Genomic DNA, 15,655 nt, shown 5'->3' with positions numbered 1-15,655 from the left:
TAATAATAATAATAATAATAATAATAATAATAATAATAATAATAATAATAACGAAAATTACATTGTGGACCAAAAAACAAAATTGAAATAAAAATGCATTTCAAGTAATTAATGTAAAATAAGATATAGCTAATATAACTATTATGTAACAAATACAATTCATATAACATAATTTAAAAACAACTCTTAAATCTATTTAGCAGTTTTGTTACCGCTGAACCACGGACAGGAGCTGCATGCATTTTAGGCCACACCCACGCCTCTGACGTCAGACCAAACCGCGCCATCAGCATTTCAAGGGCGAATCTATAGAGGGGGGCTCAACATGAGTGCGGGTCGTGTGTGTTTGCTACAGTAATATCGAAATTGAAACGATGGTACCGCCCTCGTTTTCTTTAAATCAGCTGACTGCGAAGAAGATGCCTTTCTGTATATAAGACCGGACAAACCGGACCGTGGTTTAGGGTGCTCACGGCACTTCAAGACCACCGTGTTTTGAACACTTGCTACCAGAGCTTTTAAAGAGACGACACCGGCTCATCTCACCATCATCTCTCAAGTCATCATGGCGGATCCCAACAGAACACCCCTTGCTCTGGCCTTGTCCAAACAGCAGCAACAAGTGGATGCGGCAGAAGCGACTTGTGATGTCAGTCCTTCGCGAGGTGTCCCGCTGCATCCGTCCCGCAGGAGAAAGTTGTCGAGCTGCGCTTCGATTGAGTCGGCCGAGCCGCAGACTTCACCCTGCGTCAGTGAGGCGCGGGTCCTGGTCATCAACACGGGGGGCACCATCGGCATGACGCTTCATGACAACGGTAGATATATAACGGAACTCACGGTACTGTCATGTGTGTGTCCTGAACCGTGGACCAGCCACAGCCGGGCAGCTTGCTAGCATAGCAGGTAGCTTGATGTTAGCAGGCGTGACACATGTTATTTTCATGTTACTGTGAGCACGAGGCAAGCTGTCAGCCCTGCGTGGCTTCAGCAGGTACGTGCGTCTTAAAATAGTGCTGCAGACGGCTTAACACACTGTCCAAGCTGGCTTCTAAAGCATTAGCAAGCAACGTGACGGCCGCTGCTGTACTGCTGAATGTAAATGTAAGATGGACCATTATTTCAGTGATTGACACAACCGGACAGTGAGACAACTAAAATGACGTTAGTCAGCTGGAGCAACATCACAGACTCTCTCAATGAATAACCAGATGTTGACATGAGGTGTTGAGCAACGTCTAGAGTATGTAGTGAGGCACAATTACAAAGGTCCCACCAGCTTCATTCATAAACCACAACAAGACCTCTTTAAGGCCATCCATCAATATTTCGCTTATTTTCTTGTCAGTATTGACTCACCTCTTAAAGCAGCATTGTTTTGGCAATGCTATGTGATCAGATGTCTCTAAATGTGGCCTGGAGTTGAGTCACACTTGGCAGAGTGTGCTGAAATGTGGATGTGTTTATGTCCATTAGCCCACATAAAATAATCAGTTTGTTTATATCTGCCCAGTGGCACTAAAAGCCATTAAGATAAGTGTTAAGAGGAAATTTAAGAGGTCACAGAGGCTGCAACAAAAGCCTGGCCACGCATCGGGTTGTCTTTTTATGTTTATCTTTAACTCAAGTTTTTAGTTAAATATCTTGAGAACTGCTTGTTAAGTAGTATAGCAAATATTTATACAAATGCAAGTCCACTCTGGACCTTTGGAACAGGTTGACTTGTTGTCTTCTCTCCAGTCTTTCTGTCCTTAACTTCTGATGCTATTTTTTTTTTTCTTCTGGGCTCGTGCTCATGTGGTTGTCAGTCGCCACGTGCAGTCTCTCATTTTAATTGATGGGAAGAATTTCTGCTGGCGTTCGCTGCGCAGAGCCACAGCTCCTCACAGCTCCTCACAGCTCCTCACAGCTCCTCACAGCTCCTCACAGCTGTACAGCAGCAGTAGTGCTGTGTCAGCACTGCTGTGCCACACTTCTTCACTTTTGATCAAAGATTTTAGAAATGTGTCGAGTTCAATAGCCTCTTAACTCATTGCATTTCAGTATCATACCTTTTTAAACCCCTGCGATGATGCCATTTCATACATTTACCACTAGGGTTCAGTATGAGACTAATGTGTGGTGTTGAGACGATCCTCTGTAGTTTTCTCCTAAACTTAGTGGCGAACTGTAATTCCACAGAAGGAAAGCCATGAAATAAATAATAGAATAACAGTTTTTTCTGTCTAACCCGCAGTGCTTGCCCCAACACCCAATGCGCTTGTGAAGACCCTGCGCAAGTTGCCCATCATCCATGACGAGGCGTACGCTGAGCAGACCTGCCTGTATCAGTACTATGGATACGACAACACCCTGGTCCTGCCGTACGTGCACCCTGAAGGCTTTCTTCTTTTCTATCACTTATGTTAAACTGAAAGGTCGTCATGACGTGCGTTCTTCGTAGTCTTTATATAACTGTATTTTTTTTTCATACAGTGCAAGATACATTTGATAGCAGAAAAAGCAGAAATGAAGTGGACTCCACTCGCTCTCCTCCTCGTAATGGTTTTAATGACTCTAAACTCCTTTTGTTGCTTTGACAGGAAACCAACGCCCCATTCTGACCGTCTATTTCACGGGTGCTGTAGCACTGAGCTTGAGAGTGGTTTCATGTCTCTGCTGTCCTTCAGACCAAATGTTAGGGTGTGCTTGCCCGACAGGAAATGCATGCCGACGTGGCCATTGGCAGTACAAGAAAATACCAGGAAGGACACAGGAGCAGCTGTGTGTTGCCTGAAGTACTCTTGTGTCTGTCACTTGCCAGTGTCACCTCTGTCACCAGCGAGCTGTGCAGCAGAGGAGCAGTGGCCCAGCTGAGATGGAGGTTTAGTTAGTGAATAGCGGCTGTTGGCCTGCTGGGAAAAGACAGGCTAACCCACTCTGCTGCATGTTTGATCCATATTGTTTGGTGCATGTGCTGTGACGCAGTGAGACTGGAGCTTGTGACAGGCCTCGCTGCTGATCAACAGTCTGTAGGGTCTTAATTGTCAGTGACAGAGGGGGCGCCTGTACCAGAAACGTACCCTCGCTCACTAATTTCCATACCCCGCTTAATGCTGGCTGCCGCTGTTAACGCCGGCTGAGCGGCAGGGTGGAGTGGGATGTATGGCAAAGATAAGGCATCCATGCATTAAAGGGCGGCAGACTTCTTTTCGGTTGAGGCTGATTGTGTGTGAGCAGTTTGTGATCTGTTTGTTAGGCTTATGAAAATGACTTGAGTCCAGGGCTGCTCAGTTTTATTGTCCTCAGCCTCACACCATTTCCTCACCTTGAGCATTTCCACACAAGAGCTCCCTGTTTGTTAATTAGCTGCTGGGTAAATGTCACGAATGATGGTTCAATATTTGTCTATTTAGCATATATGCTTAACACGAATGTGTGAGCATGTTTTTATTGAATTGCCTAATATGTTTGTTGGTGTTCAGCATGATTTACTTTTTAGTGTTTACTCACCCTTCAGTTGGTGTAGTGTTAATATCATGTGAAGTAGGCTCATATGCAAGTGTAATGGGCATACTGTTGATAGTATGCCCTGTCTATGTTGAAGGAGGGAATTAGTTTATTGATTTATTGAAAAGCTTTATTCATGCGATGTGGAGAGGCAGCGCCACAAGGCCGTGTGCCCCCCACCTCCAGCCTTCTTCCTCCACTTCTTGATTCCCCCCTCATACACACACACACACACACACACACACACACTTACCCACAGACCTTCATTATTCTTCAGCTATGAGGCATCTTAGCACTGGTATGCTAATGTGTAGCTTTGCTGCACCTTAGGCCACACTGCCAGATAAATGAATAATTGGTGATTTGAATACTGTTTTCTTGTGGCACTTTGGCTTTAAGATTATCAACAACATATGTTCGAGGGTCTTGTGTGGACTTAAGGCTAATTAGATGAGTGTGTGTACCCCTGGTTGGGTGGACTGGGGCTTGCTCGCTTGTCCCCCTGCTGTTCCATTCAGCTCCTATCTCCATGTTGTAAGGCTGCCCTATGGTAATGTGGGGGGTGTCCCACCCTGTTTCTTTAAAAAGGGGATTAAAAAGAAAATCTTTCCATGGCTGTTTGGCCAGTCACGCTGCCTAATATGGAGTATCGCAGGTGGGGCCGTAGGACGACTGAGTCAAACTCCACATTGAGGCTACATAAATATGTATACATGCAAGGCTCCCTCCCTTTTCTTTGGAATGAAAAAGAAACTCGGTCTTTTGCTCCAACCTGAAACGACTCCTCCAATAACCCTTAAGTAATGACAGATCAGCCACCTTATGCCCCGCAGCTTTGCCTGTATTTACCGTCCACAGAACATTAGAACTCGACGGTGGAAAGGAGCAAAGGCACGTTTTAAAGTGCTGCTCTCGCTGGCAGTATAACTGCCATGCCCCTCCCTTTTACTCTTCCAAAACACTTTCTCTGTGAGTCTGAAACAGGTTCTGGCACCCTGCTGCTGAGACAGAAGGCCCGGCTAAATAGACTTAGTCTTGCTTCATAAAGTCAGCTTGGTTTTTAGCATTCCCTTACCCTTCTTTAAACAGACTTCTCAGATTTAACCAGAGCTTGATCCAACTTTAAATGACATCCATGAAAGCAATCAGTTACCATAGTGAAGATAATAATCATCTGTTTGTCCTTCGTGTGTTTTGGATTGAAAGTCTGCACTAACAGAGTGAAACCACTGACTCATTTTGGACTGTTTGTCCTGTTTGGTTTCTGTCTATATGATAATTAAATTTGTGTATTTAATGATAGAAACTCATGGGTTCACCTCTCTCTCTTTCAGGCTGAGTAAGCAAAATAAGAGGATAATCTACACTATCTTGGAGTACAGCCCTTTGCTGGACTCCTCCAACATGACTACAGATGACTGGGGTAGAATTGGAAACGACATTGAGGTACTTGCTGGATCCAGTTCGTTGTTAGGTTTTGGACTCATTTCTAAATAAACATTATTTAGTCTTTTAAAAACTACGTTCCACTTAATCCCATAATATTCATATTGTTCATAAAATACAACATAAATGGCAGTAAAATCCACATTAAATCTGGTCTTTTTTCTTGTCCGACTCCAGAAAAACTACCAAAACTATGATGGCTTTGTGGTCCTTCATGGGACAGACACGATGGCCTACACTGCCTCTGCCCTGTCCTTCATGTGTGAACATCTGGGCAAACCAATCATTCTCACCGGCTCACAGGTAAGAGCTGCCTTGAGGGTCTAACACAAAAAGACGCAACGTATCTGCAGCACTTTGAGTATTTACCGCCTTCTAAGAAATGCTCTGTCCTCAGGTGCCAATCTACGAGATGAGGAATGATGGCAGAGACAACCTGCTGGGGGCGCTGCTGATTGCTGGCCAGTTTGTCATTCCTGAGGTCAGGAACCGCAGATGGACACACATGCTGCTCGCCCTCATGGCTTTAGACTATTAGAGAAATGTAAATAGTAAATGTAAATGTCTCTTTTCAGGTGTGCCTGTATTTCTACAACAAACTCTACAGAGGCAATCGTGTGACCAAGGTGGATGCTGGGAGTTTCAATGCCTTCTCCTCTCCCAACTTGCCTCCTCTGGCCACTGCTGAAGTGGACATTAAAAGTAAGCCAGTTGGGTCGAAGGCTCTGTCACGTCTCCTCACATGTCTGGATGGAGAATCTTTCTTTATCTGTTTTCTCCCTCTTTTCCTTTCAGTCAACTGGGATACAGTGTGGAGGCCAAACACCACAGCAAAGTTTCAAGTCAGCACCAAGCTGAACAGGAATGTGGGCCTGCTCAGGCTTTTCCCAGGAATCACTGCTGCTACTGTGAGTCACTCAGAAGACGCTTTGTTGTGTCACAGTCACCTGATGTCCACAGGTCACTCGTCCCTGGTCTTTGGTTGGTTGTCCAGGCTGTTAGTGGTGCACTCCACACATAGAACTTCTTGCATAATCCTAAAGTTCACTTTAGGTTCACAGTGTTATTCGATGTCCTTCCATGATTTATGGGTAACTGCAACCCTGATTCCCTCAAAAGTTGGGATGTAGTGTAAAACCTTAAATAAAACAGAAAGTGATAACATGCTTATTCTGTCAAAGACAGTATTTTTAATGTTTTTCCTCATCCGCTTCATTAACTTATGTAAATATAGGCTTATTCTGGGCATACACAGTTGTTTTAAACAGCATCAAATTATATTCAGTCCAATGAAGGAAGGAGTAAAAAATTCAACCAGCAGGCTGCAAATCTTTAATCCAAGAATGTTTTCCTTCTCCGTGTGTTAAAGCGTTATTAAAGATATGTTCTGCTCAAAACGGTAGATCTGTCTAACTACAATAAAATACAGTTAACTTTAATTTAATTGTGCTATTACCCGTCCTCCGTTACCTTCCCGGTCATGTAAACTGCCATCAAAGCTCAGCCCAGAGAAAGATGAGAAGGAGTTATGGGCCATGACCAATCACCCTGTAAAGAGGGAGGATTGGCGTAGATACTGTAACATTTAGCCGCACCTCCCCCTGCAGAGGCTGCTGGGAGACTGACTTTACTGTCTCAATCTGCTCCCGCTGCCCAGCTTGGCTATCAAGACTTCCTTACAGCTTTTAACGGCCTTTATGAGGCACCGTTTTGATCAGGCACCAGGCCCTCGTGTGCCCGCCGTCTCCGCCGTACCAGAGATTCATTGGTAATCTGCGCCGAGCATTTCTGGTCAAAACTGCTTATCACATCAAAAAATACTGACTGAACCTGACACTTTTAATGTCACCTTCTTCTCACATTTTATGGTAACTGCCTCGGTCTTGCCGAGTGACTTTATGCTTGCTAACACCTTGAGATTAATTGCTCTCCTTCCTGCCATTTCAGTCATCTGCCATTCTAGTCATATGCCATGGCTAATGATGTGGTATAGGGCCTCCTGGTGCCAGCCAACCAGTGACTGTGATACTGGTTGCATAGACGGCACCAGATGGGCTTTTAGGAGAGTGGATGGTCTCATGCATTGGAGTGAAAGATGCTGCAGGAAAAATAACATGGAATACTAATTTCTCAATTTGATTCTGCACAGCTGAGTAGCTGAGTTCAGATGGCCATGAATTCAGCAAGTTTGCATGGTGAATGTTTGGTGTGTCTGTGTCCAGGTTAGGGCTTTCCTGCAGCGACCAATGGAGGGTGTGGTCATGGAGACTTACGGCAGTGGAAATGCCCCCGATAACCGTTCCGACCTGTTGGATGAGCTGAAGAAGGCCACTGACGCTGGTGTCATCATCATCAACTGCACCCAGTGTCTGAGGGGCACGGTGTCTCCATCTTACGCCACCGGCCAGGTTCATCATATCGCTGGCGAATCAATCGTGACACACTTGTACTGCTTTTGTGACATTTTTGACGAACCAATAAAATCCCAAATCTTCTCAGGTGTTGATGGATGCCGGGCTGATAGCTGGTGGAGACATGACTCCAGAGGCTGCCCTGTCAAAGCTGTCCTACGTACTGGCCAAGAAGGATATCGATCTGGCCGCCAAGAAAAAGGTGATAATGCTTTTAACTCTTTAATCTCTGTGGAGATGAACACGGCCTGCATGTAGATCACAATCATAAGCACAAAAAGTGAAGCACGGGTGTGTGTGTGTGTGTGTGTGTGTGTGTGTGTGTGTGACACTGTCCAGATGATGGGCCAGAACCTGCGAGGTGAGATGAATGCCGACTTAGCCGAAGCCAAGCTGTGTCTGAGCGACAGCCGTTTCATCCAGGTCATCGCCAAGTCTCTGAGCATCAGCTGCAAGGAGGTGAGTGGCACCACCTGTGCACCAGCACGAACAACATGTGATAGTCGATTTCTGTTTTTGGGATGCAGCTGTTTGCTTGGATTAAATAGGAAAATGCTCATTTAAGTGAGAGCTCTCAGTGAACTGTAGCAGCATTCTGCTGAGGTTCAGTCGTTACACATTCAGACAAGCAGCAGCAGTTTTCTTTGATTAAAGTCTGTGGTGCCTGCAGGAGCTGGAAGCCATCCGTGACGCCCTGACTCCTTCGCTGGCATGTGCTGCTGCTAAGATCGGAGACATGGAGGCCTTGGAAGCCTTAAGGGACATGGTAAGCAGCCCCACAGCCTCCACCACACGTGTACAGTTGTTTGTTAAGAACCCATCCTTAGTCGCACCCTCTGAGACGCTCTAAACACTGTTTAGCACCAAACTTGTCTCCCAGCAGGGCAGCATTTGACCCGGCTTACCCTGATCGTATTTGTTTTTTGTGGTCAATGCACCCCGGGTGAACCTTTAAGTTCACCAAAAAAAAAAAAAAACAAAGTATTCAGGGTCACTCCTCCTGCATTAGAAGGTTATAGGAAGCACACAGACGCTCAGTCAGACAAAACATGAGGCCAGACTGGTAAGGCAGGCCTGGAGCTGGCCACGGTCACGTGTGCGTGTCTGTATGTGGCTGAGCTGGAGTGCTGTCGCTGCTGGGATCACTCCAGGGTTTCTAAGAACAGATTTAAAATGTTATTTTTATATTCTCACGCTTAGATACAAGCTCAACAACGAAATGAAGCTCTGTGGCTGTTTGGTTGCTTGTAATGGTTGCTTTTTTTTTTCTTTTTTTGGATTAAATCTTCAGTTATTCCTGTACTCCTTGTTTATTTGGTTGTTGCCTCTTTTCTGCAAGTGCTTCTGAGCAGTAATAAAGAAGGAGGGTTGGGCCGTACGCTAAAGTTTTCCAGCCGGCCACTGTCAGCCCAACAGCCTGTGTTGGCTGATATAGTCGCACAGGTATGTTTGCGGTGCATGCAGAGGAGTCCTCACTCCCAGCACTAGTGATGAGAAAACCGGTTCTTGAAAGTAACCCGGTTAGTTCGTTTAGTTTAGTTTCCTGCCGCGACTAACTACTCATGAACGACTCTGTTGGTTCTGTATTCTTTTAATTAACCCCCCTCGCCACGTTCCATGTTTTATTAGTCTGATAAATAAACAGACGAACAAACAAGGCTCTTAAACAAGAAGGGAAATATTCTTACACCTGTTGTCTTTATTAAAAATACAACCGTCAACCTTCTGAATTCAGGTTTCTCTCTTTTCCCCAACAACGATGAGCTTAATTATCATGTCAACTCGTTGTAAACACACGTCATTCAAACTTGGGAGAAACAGTCACCTCAGTAACTCAATAAAACCATCTTTGTTAGTCTTTCCACTGGTCTGTCTCCAACTTTATGCTGCAGGGTTCGCTCCCTTAACAAGACTCTGTCGCTGAGCTCTTCAGATTATCAAAATAAAATGTTGATGTGTTGGACTCAGTCAGCCGCAGATAGCAGACATCTTCGTCCAAACGCCCGATCCTATAAAGAAGGTTACAAAAATTGCTCTGTTAATTACAGCTTTATATTCTGTATTTGTTATAATTATCAACACACCCCATAAAAAAACAAAAACCCAGCAGTGTGTCAGTGTGTCTCAGTACTTTCTCACTGGGGCACTCGTTCTCATTTGTTCCCACTGAAGCCATAAATCTTTAAAGGTCACAAACTTATGGGCTTATTTTTCAAAGTTCCTATAACGGCTGGCTGCTGTATGTTTCCAGACCAGGAGAAAAAAATGTTTTTTCTTGGAGATTGGCTGCACTGGAGTATTTACAGCAACTGGACGGTGTGTGTGGGAGGTTCACCGTAATCACAAAGCATGTTTAGTGCAGCTCTGTGGCTTATTGATGTGTTTTTTTTGGACAATAATGGAGGTCTGTGGCACAGAGGAGAAAGCTATATCAGGCTTTGGCCTCACAGAGGATGCTTATAAGTATTGTTGGCTTGGGTTTCTCCATTTTATTTCCAATTTGTTGCCAATAACAAAGGTAGAGAATATGACCAGAGCTGTCCTTTAACCTCCAGGTGACGTTCACTGGTGTTTTCCTTTGTCACAGGGCAGTAACCTGAGTCTGGGTGACTATGATGGACGCACACCCCTGCATATCGCCGCCTGTGAGGGCCATCTGCATCTGGTGCAGTACCTTCTGAGTCAAGGGGCTACAGTCTATGCTAAAGATCGCTATGGCGACACACCCCTGTGCAACGCCGTGCGCTTCAGGTAAGACTCGCCTCATTTGAAACAATGAGGGCTGATGTGTTTGTTTCCCTCTGTCTGTTAAAGCAATAATGCCGTTTATGAAGTTGCAAGCACATTTCAAATCCCCCCTTTGACCATTAGCAACCTTTGAGTGTTTCCTGAAAAAATCTGTTGTTAATAGAGGAGACTTCATTAAATGAGCTGCTGCAAGGTAGGGAGGCTGACTGTCAGAGGGGGGCTGAAACCAGGGGAGCGCACTGGAATGGAGTCTAGAGGCCAGGCAATAATTATAAACTAATTAGGCTAATTGTCATCTGACAGTTAAGATGTCGTTTATTTTTACCAAAGCTGTTTTTTTTTTTTTTTTTCATTTTCGTCATTCGTTGACATTGCTCCAAATGTCTGTCAGGGAAAAACCACGTTTCATGTTTCACTTTTAGTGCTTTGTTGAGCCTCAGGGTGAAAACGTTGTATGTGTCGAAGCTTTGCCAAATGGCTGTTGTCCTATTTTAACGGTTACCAGTGCGAGTATGGACTTGTTTCCTTTTGTGGTGGTAGAGGGATGCAGCGGAGCGCTAACACCTGCCGTCGCACTTCCTGTGCCACACACCACGGCTTGCTTCGGCCTTCCTAAACGTGTTGAAATGACTCTAAGTGATAGAAGTGCAGTTTTGAGTTGCTGTGAGGATGTTAGCATGTCTCAGACACTTTGAGTGCTGCTAACATTTCACAGTGCACCGCAGCCTGATGCCCATATAAGGAGTGGTAGAGAGCACAGAGAGACATGGGTTAAATGACAAGTATGGGGAGTGTCCTCCGAACCAGTCCTACCAACCTGCTCCCAGTTTCATAGATGAGAGATACTGGCTTCTTCACGCTCTACAGGAAGTCTTCTCGATCCTTTTTAATAGCTTCTTTGGCTGTAGCTCGACATTCCTCTAAACAATCAGGCGACAAATTGAACTCTTGGATAACTTACCTTTATCACACAGCGAGATCAGCTCTTACTTACAAACTCAGCTCCTCCGTCATGAACAATTTTAGACGTTTTGTGTCATTGTTCATTTCCTGTCACCCCCAGTGTCACTGCAGGTGACTCCTGCGTGGGCGGTTCATTGCAGGGACAAGAAACGTGTTCTGACATGCTGAACTCCAATCTCTGCCACACTGACTCTGTCAATGAGAGTCCAGATTTTAAAGTTCAGAATCAGCGGCATTAAATTGAAATGTTTGAAAATAACATTATATCTAAGTAATAAATCAGTAATAAATATACAGCATGTCCTCTAACTAACTTAGGAACAAGGATGTTGTGCAGCTGCTGAGAAAGACTGGAGCCCACTTCTCCAGAGACAAGCTGGAGGAAGCGGGAACAGAGCTGTGCAGGTGAGACACGCATAAAGCACATCTTCACACAGTCACACACACATACAGTTGCAAATTTCTTGGTTGCCCATGACCCATCCTACATAGCTGACACAGGCGCAACCAGTTGTCCCACTGTTACACAAACTGTAGGAATGCCCCCAGACAGCATAGCTTCGGATCTGTTCTGCACCTCCGGTGTCTGCGAGTGTACGACTCACTGCATGGCCCCTGTTATTTATCCATCGAAAGGCACTAGACAGGTTTTGTCAAGACTTCCCATTTAAAGTTTCAGAAACACGCCTTTTGTAAGGTACGTGAAGTGTCGGCAGTATGGTAACAGGAAACGCCTGTGAGTCATGAAGCCCAACATTATTGATTTGTTTGCTTGGTAAGCTGGCCAAGTTTCAGACAAGTCTCTTTACACAACTTGTCCTTCAGCCCGTATGTGGTCGTGCCAATAATACTGATTTTGGGAAACGGCTCCTTTTTACTGTAATAACTGTCAAATCCTGTGTGTCAGCCTGGCAGCCAGCGGCGACATGGATGGCCTGGAAATCTGGAGCCTTGCTGGAGCAGATCTGAGTAAGCCGGGCTATGACGGACAGACAGCACTTCAAGTGGTGGGTTCAAAGGACACGAGTTCCACTTAAATAACACTTAATGATTCATAAAGTGAAACCATTTCTTCTTCATTCTCTTTCTTCACCTGTCACAGGCGCAGGCTGTTGGCAAAAACGATGTGGTGGCGTTTTTAGTCCAACTCATGAGTAAAAAATCCAAGGTAACCTCTTATTCTCCATTCCAGCTGCTTTATATGTCTGTTTCTTTCACGCCAAACACCCACTGCTTTCACTTAATATGCACTGGAACAGTTCTGACTCTGTATCTGCCTTTCAATTACGTTTGTCTCGTTTAATTTCAGACAGCTTTTGATGAATTTAATGGGTCTGATGAATATGATGATGATGATGATGATGAGGTAAATGAGATGAAGATGTGTGTTTCCCTGTTTCTGCACATTCCCCATAGTGAGCATGAGATCCCCGTTAACTGCGTCAGCTCCCCTTAATCATGGTGTACATCCCCTTGTGCCTAGTATCCATCCATCCATCCATCCATCCATCCATCCATCCATCCATCCATCCATCCATCCATCCATCTGTCATACAGTCTTTCAGAGGACTAAAACACACACATGTACACAAGCACACTCACACCTGCAGGCATTTCAGAGTTGCCAGCAGCTGGAGGAAAACCTGTGCAGACAGTGTGAGAACGGAAAGGATCCAGTTGGCTCCACTGGAGCTCAAACCAAAGACCTTTTACTAGCAGGAGTGCCAATCACCCACGTGTCCGTGGGTGCATATTATATTTTCAATAACATTCATGAAGCACAGCAAAATGCTTCACAAGACATTTCAGAAGATGGAGCAGGAGAGTAAGAAAGAAACTGGTAATTGTTTTTGAAAAAGTACATTTCTGAAAAGAAAAAATGCATAAAGGAGGTTTTTAAAGGGGTGTTTTGAGTAGAGTTAGTGATTGATTGGTTGACTATACGCTCCCTGAAGTCAAAGCAAAAGTGTTTTTGTAAAAACATTTACTGCTTCCAGCACCTCGAATGTGATTTCCTGATTCGTCTCTGTAACACTGTAAATTCACTAATTTATGACGTTTAATCGATTAATCATTTATTCTATGAATCGATTAAACAGTCAACAGATAACTTGATAAAGATGTTAGTTGTCAGTAGCGGCCTTATGTTTGAGCAGCAGCCATTACCTTTTGAATTTAAGCTAAACCTAAACCTCAGAGCTGTCAGATACAATCTGATCAGCTTCAGTCCCTGCCCACAAATGCCTGTGAGTGCCAAACCTGTGCAGCCTGCTTGACACCAGGCTGACCAGAGTGTGTTTGTGTGGGTGTGTGTGTGTGTGTGTGTGTGTGTGTGTGTGTGTGTGTGTGTGTGTGTGTGGGCTGGTGTGTGCACACTAGTAGTCAAGAGTTGAAACACCTTTCACCTCCCCGGTGCTCCGTACTAATGTTGTCTCCGTTTGTCTGGCAGAACGGTGAAGTGATCGAGTTCACCGCCACTTCTCCAGGACCGTGAGCTGACACCGCGTCCACCAGCAGGAGCCGTCCTCTGGTCACGTCCACTTCCTTCCTAACCGTCCTCTACCCGCCGTCCACCATCCCGTTGAACTTTCAGCCTCACTTTGAATGCTTATATTTGCGCGATCTTTAGAACCATCAACCCTTGCAGTCTTTCCGTCCAAAGCTGCTAATAGCACAGCACTGTAACCACTGCTTTGAATCCGCCATGCTGAAAAAGGGCAACACTATATGTTTGATTGTTGCACAGAAGTACAGGACGGAGGAAACATAATGTCATTCTGAATGTTTAACACAAGGGCTTTTATGAGGTAGTATGAACCACAGACTCAGTTATTGCAATGTCAAGGAACTGAGGGTGAACCCGAGCTATTTTAACTAAATCTTTATTTTAATATGCCAGAAGAGTTAAAGAAATGTTGAATACTGTACATTACTTTGTTAAGTACTGTTGTCCTTTGCTACAGCAATCTATTCATGTTATCTGGAAGCACAGGGTACATTTCACAGATTTTATTTTTATGCTTGAATGAACTCATTGACTGAACTTTAGCACTTGTCCACTTTGGTCTCAGCCTGAAGTGCGTCTGTCCCTGAAGCAGAGGTTTTCATTCCTCTGTGCTCAAACAGGAGCTGCAAAAACCCGCAGCTCCCTTTAATCAGACTCATCCAGCCTGTTTCACTTGCTGATTGTCAAGCCAGAAGAGTCGCATGTCTTCCTTTTGAAAGGAAAGGTTGTAAAGCTGCAGTTTCTGTGTTCTTTTATGTTTTTTTTGATTAATGTGTTTACTGTTCTTATCTTTGTTGTGCAACGAAGTGAATGGTGTTAAACATTACTACTCTTACTTGATGTCTTTTACTTTTTAATCAATTATGATACATTTTTACACCTAAATGATAACATCCTGTTATTAAATCTTCTGTGATTACATGCAACTTTAAAATGCAAATGACTTTTAAATGACTTGAAATTTGTCCTGCTGTTTCCCTTGTTGGGACGCTGTGTAAAACAAATAAAAACAGAATGTAATCATCTGCAAATGACCTGTATTTGTAATGTATGTAAGCTACATAATTAGCTTTATTGGTTTCACGAAGTGTCCCTGAGTCCATGTAGTAACATCCTTTATACAATCATGTGTGAACGACTGATCCTTTGCAGGATGCGCCTTTCACACCCAATCATGATACTATCACTATATGAACGGGGACTGTTCCAAACAGGCGTTTTTTGGAGCATTCCTCAACTTTCCCAGTCTTTAGTTGCTCCTGACCCAAATTATTTAAGCGTGTCGCTGCCATCAAATTCAGAATAAGCAGATATTCACAAAAATCAATGAATTTGATGCAGTAAAGCTCTAAATGTATTGTCTTTGTACTGTTTTCAATTGAGTATACGTTAAAAAAGGATTAGTTACATTCTATCACATTTTTTTCCCAACTTTTTTGGGATCTGGTTGTATCTTGTCACTGTTGTATTCAAGGAATGTGAAGGGTGTGTGTGTGTGTGTGTGTGTGTGTGAATGGGATTCTATGCCGGTCTGTTCCTTGTATGGAAAGAGCAACAAAAATAAACCTTGTTTCAAGCAGTGTCTCCTCTGATTGCTCCTGTGTTGCACCAAACCCATGAAACTCATGAAACTGTGCATGTGTGCAGCTCCTGGCTAAAGATTCCTGAGCAATTTCCCATTTGACATGGCTTTCTGTATGAATTAGCGCACGTCTAACCAATTGGTGGAGGTCATTTCTCTAAGCGTGCACAGCTCCTTTGTGTTCTCCAAAGAAATGTGTCCTGAATAATAATTGGATTGTGACTGCAGAACGCCTTCAGGAGGACTGCCACATCCAACCCGAGCGTGGAGCTCGTCTAACACCTTTCTGTGTGCAATCTCAACGTCTGACTGTGAGATAAACTCACCAGAAATTAAACAGAAGTTAGAAGAGAAAGGTGACATTAAAATCTGATGTGGCCTCTCAGCCTGCACTGCCTGGTATTTGCTATCTCCAGTCTTGAGGGCGGCTTCCCCGTTGTGCTCCTTGCTGGTGGAACCCAGCTGATCCGGTTAGACCAGCATGGGCCTCATTCCTCCCTGAATGAAAGACTT

At 44.3% G+C, this 15,655-nt stretch overlaps 1 protein-coding gene across 3 annotated transcripts; it reads left to right on the top strand.

Annotated features, from left to right (window-relative positions):
- Positions 1 to 270: 270 nt before the first annotated feature.
- On the top strand, positions 271 to 15,140 carry aspg (asparaginase homolog (S. cerevisiae)). 3 transcript variants are annotated; one of them, XM_076748461.1, is made up of 17 exons: positions 271 to 815; positions 2,234 to 2,360; positions 4,821 to 4,932; positions 5,110 to 5,235; positions 5,330 to 5,413; positions 5,508 to 5,634; positions 5,728 to 5,840; positions 7,155 to 7,340; positions 7,432 to 7,545; positions 7,683 to 7,802; positions 8,014 to 8,109; positions 9,931 to 10,094; positions 11,373 to 11,459; positions 11,962 to 12,061; positions 12,157 to 12,222; positions 12,364 to 12,420; positions 13,504 to 15,140. In XM_076748461.1, the coding sequence occupies exons 1-17, from the start codon at positions 566 to 568 to the stop codon at positions 13,546 to 13,548; spliced, it is 1,974 nt and encodes a 657-aa protein (XP_076604576.1). In that variant the 5' UTR covers positions 271 to 565; the 3' UTR covers positions 13,549 to 15,140. The 3 variants fall into 3 exon arrangements, with proteins under 3 accessions (XP_076604576.1, XP_076604577.1, XP_076604578.1); XM_076748462.1 differs by having other exon boundaries at positions 12,364 to 12,416; positions 13,503 to 14,582; XM_076748463.1 differs by lacking the exon at positions 12,364 to 12,420.
- Positions 15,141 to 15,655: the final 515 nt, after the last annotated feature.

Source organism: Chaetodon auriga, chromosome 14 (genome assembly GCF_051107435.1).
Source record: "Chaetodon auriga isolate fChaAug3 chromosome 14, fChaAug3.hap1, whole genome shotgun sequence".
Classification (NCBI taxonomy): domain Eukaryota; kingdom Metazoa; phylum Chordata; class Actinopteri; order Chaetodontiformes; family Chaetodontidae; genus Chaetodon; species Chaetodon auriga.
Note: the sequence above shows the minus strand (reverse complement) of the source record. Positions and strands in the feature narration are given on the sequence as shown.

Coding starts and splice junctions, on each gene's coding strand:
- aspg (XM_076748461.1), top strand. CDS start 566: ATGGCGGATCCCAACAGAACACCCCTTGCTCTGGCCTTGTCCAAACAG. Junction 2,361..4,820: donor GACAACACCCTGGTCCTGCC/GTACGTGCACCC, acceptor TCTCTCTTTCAG/GCTGAGTAAGCAAAATAAGA. Junction 12,062..12,156: donor GACAGACAGCACTTCAAGTG/GTGGGTTCAAAG, acceptor CACCTGTCACAG/GCGCAGGCTGTTGGCAAAAA.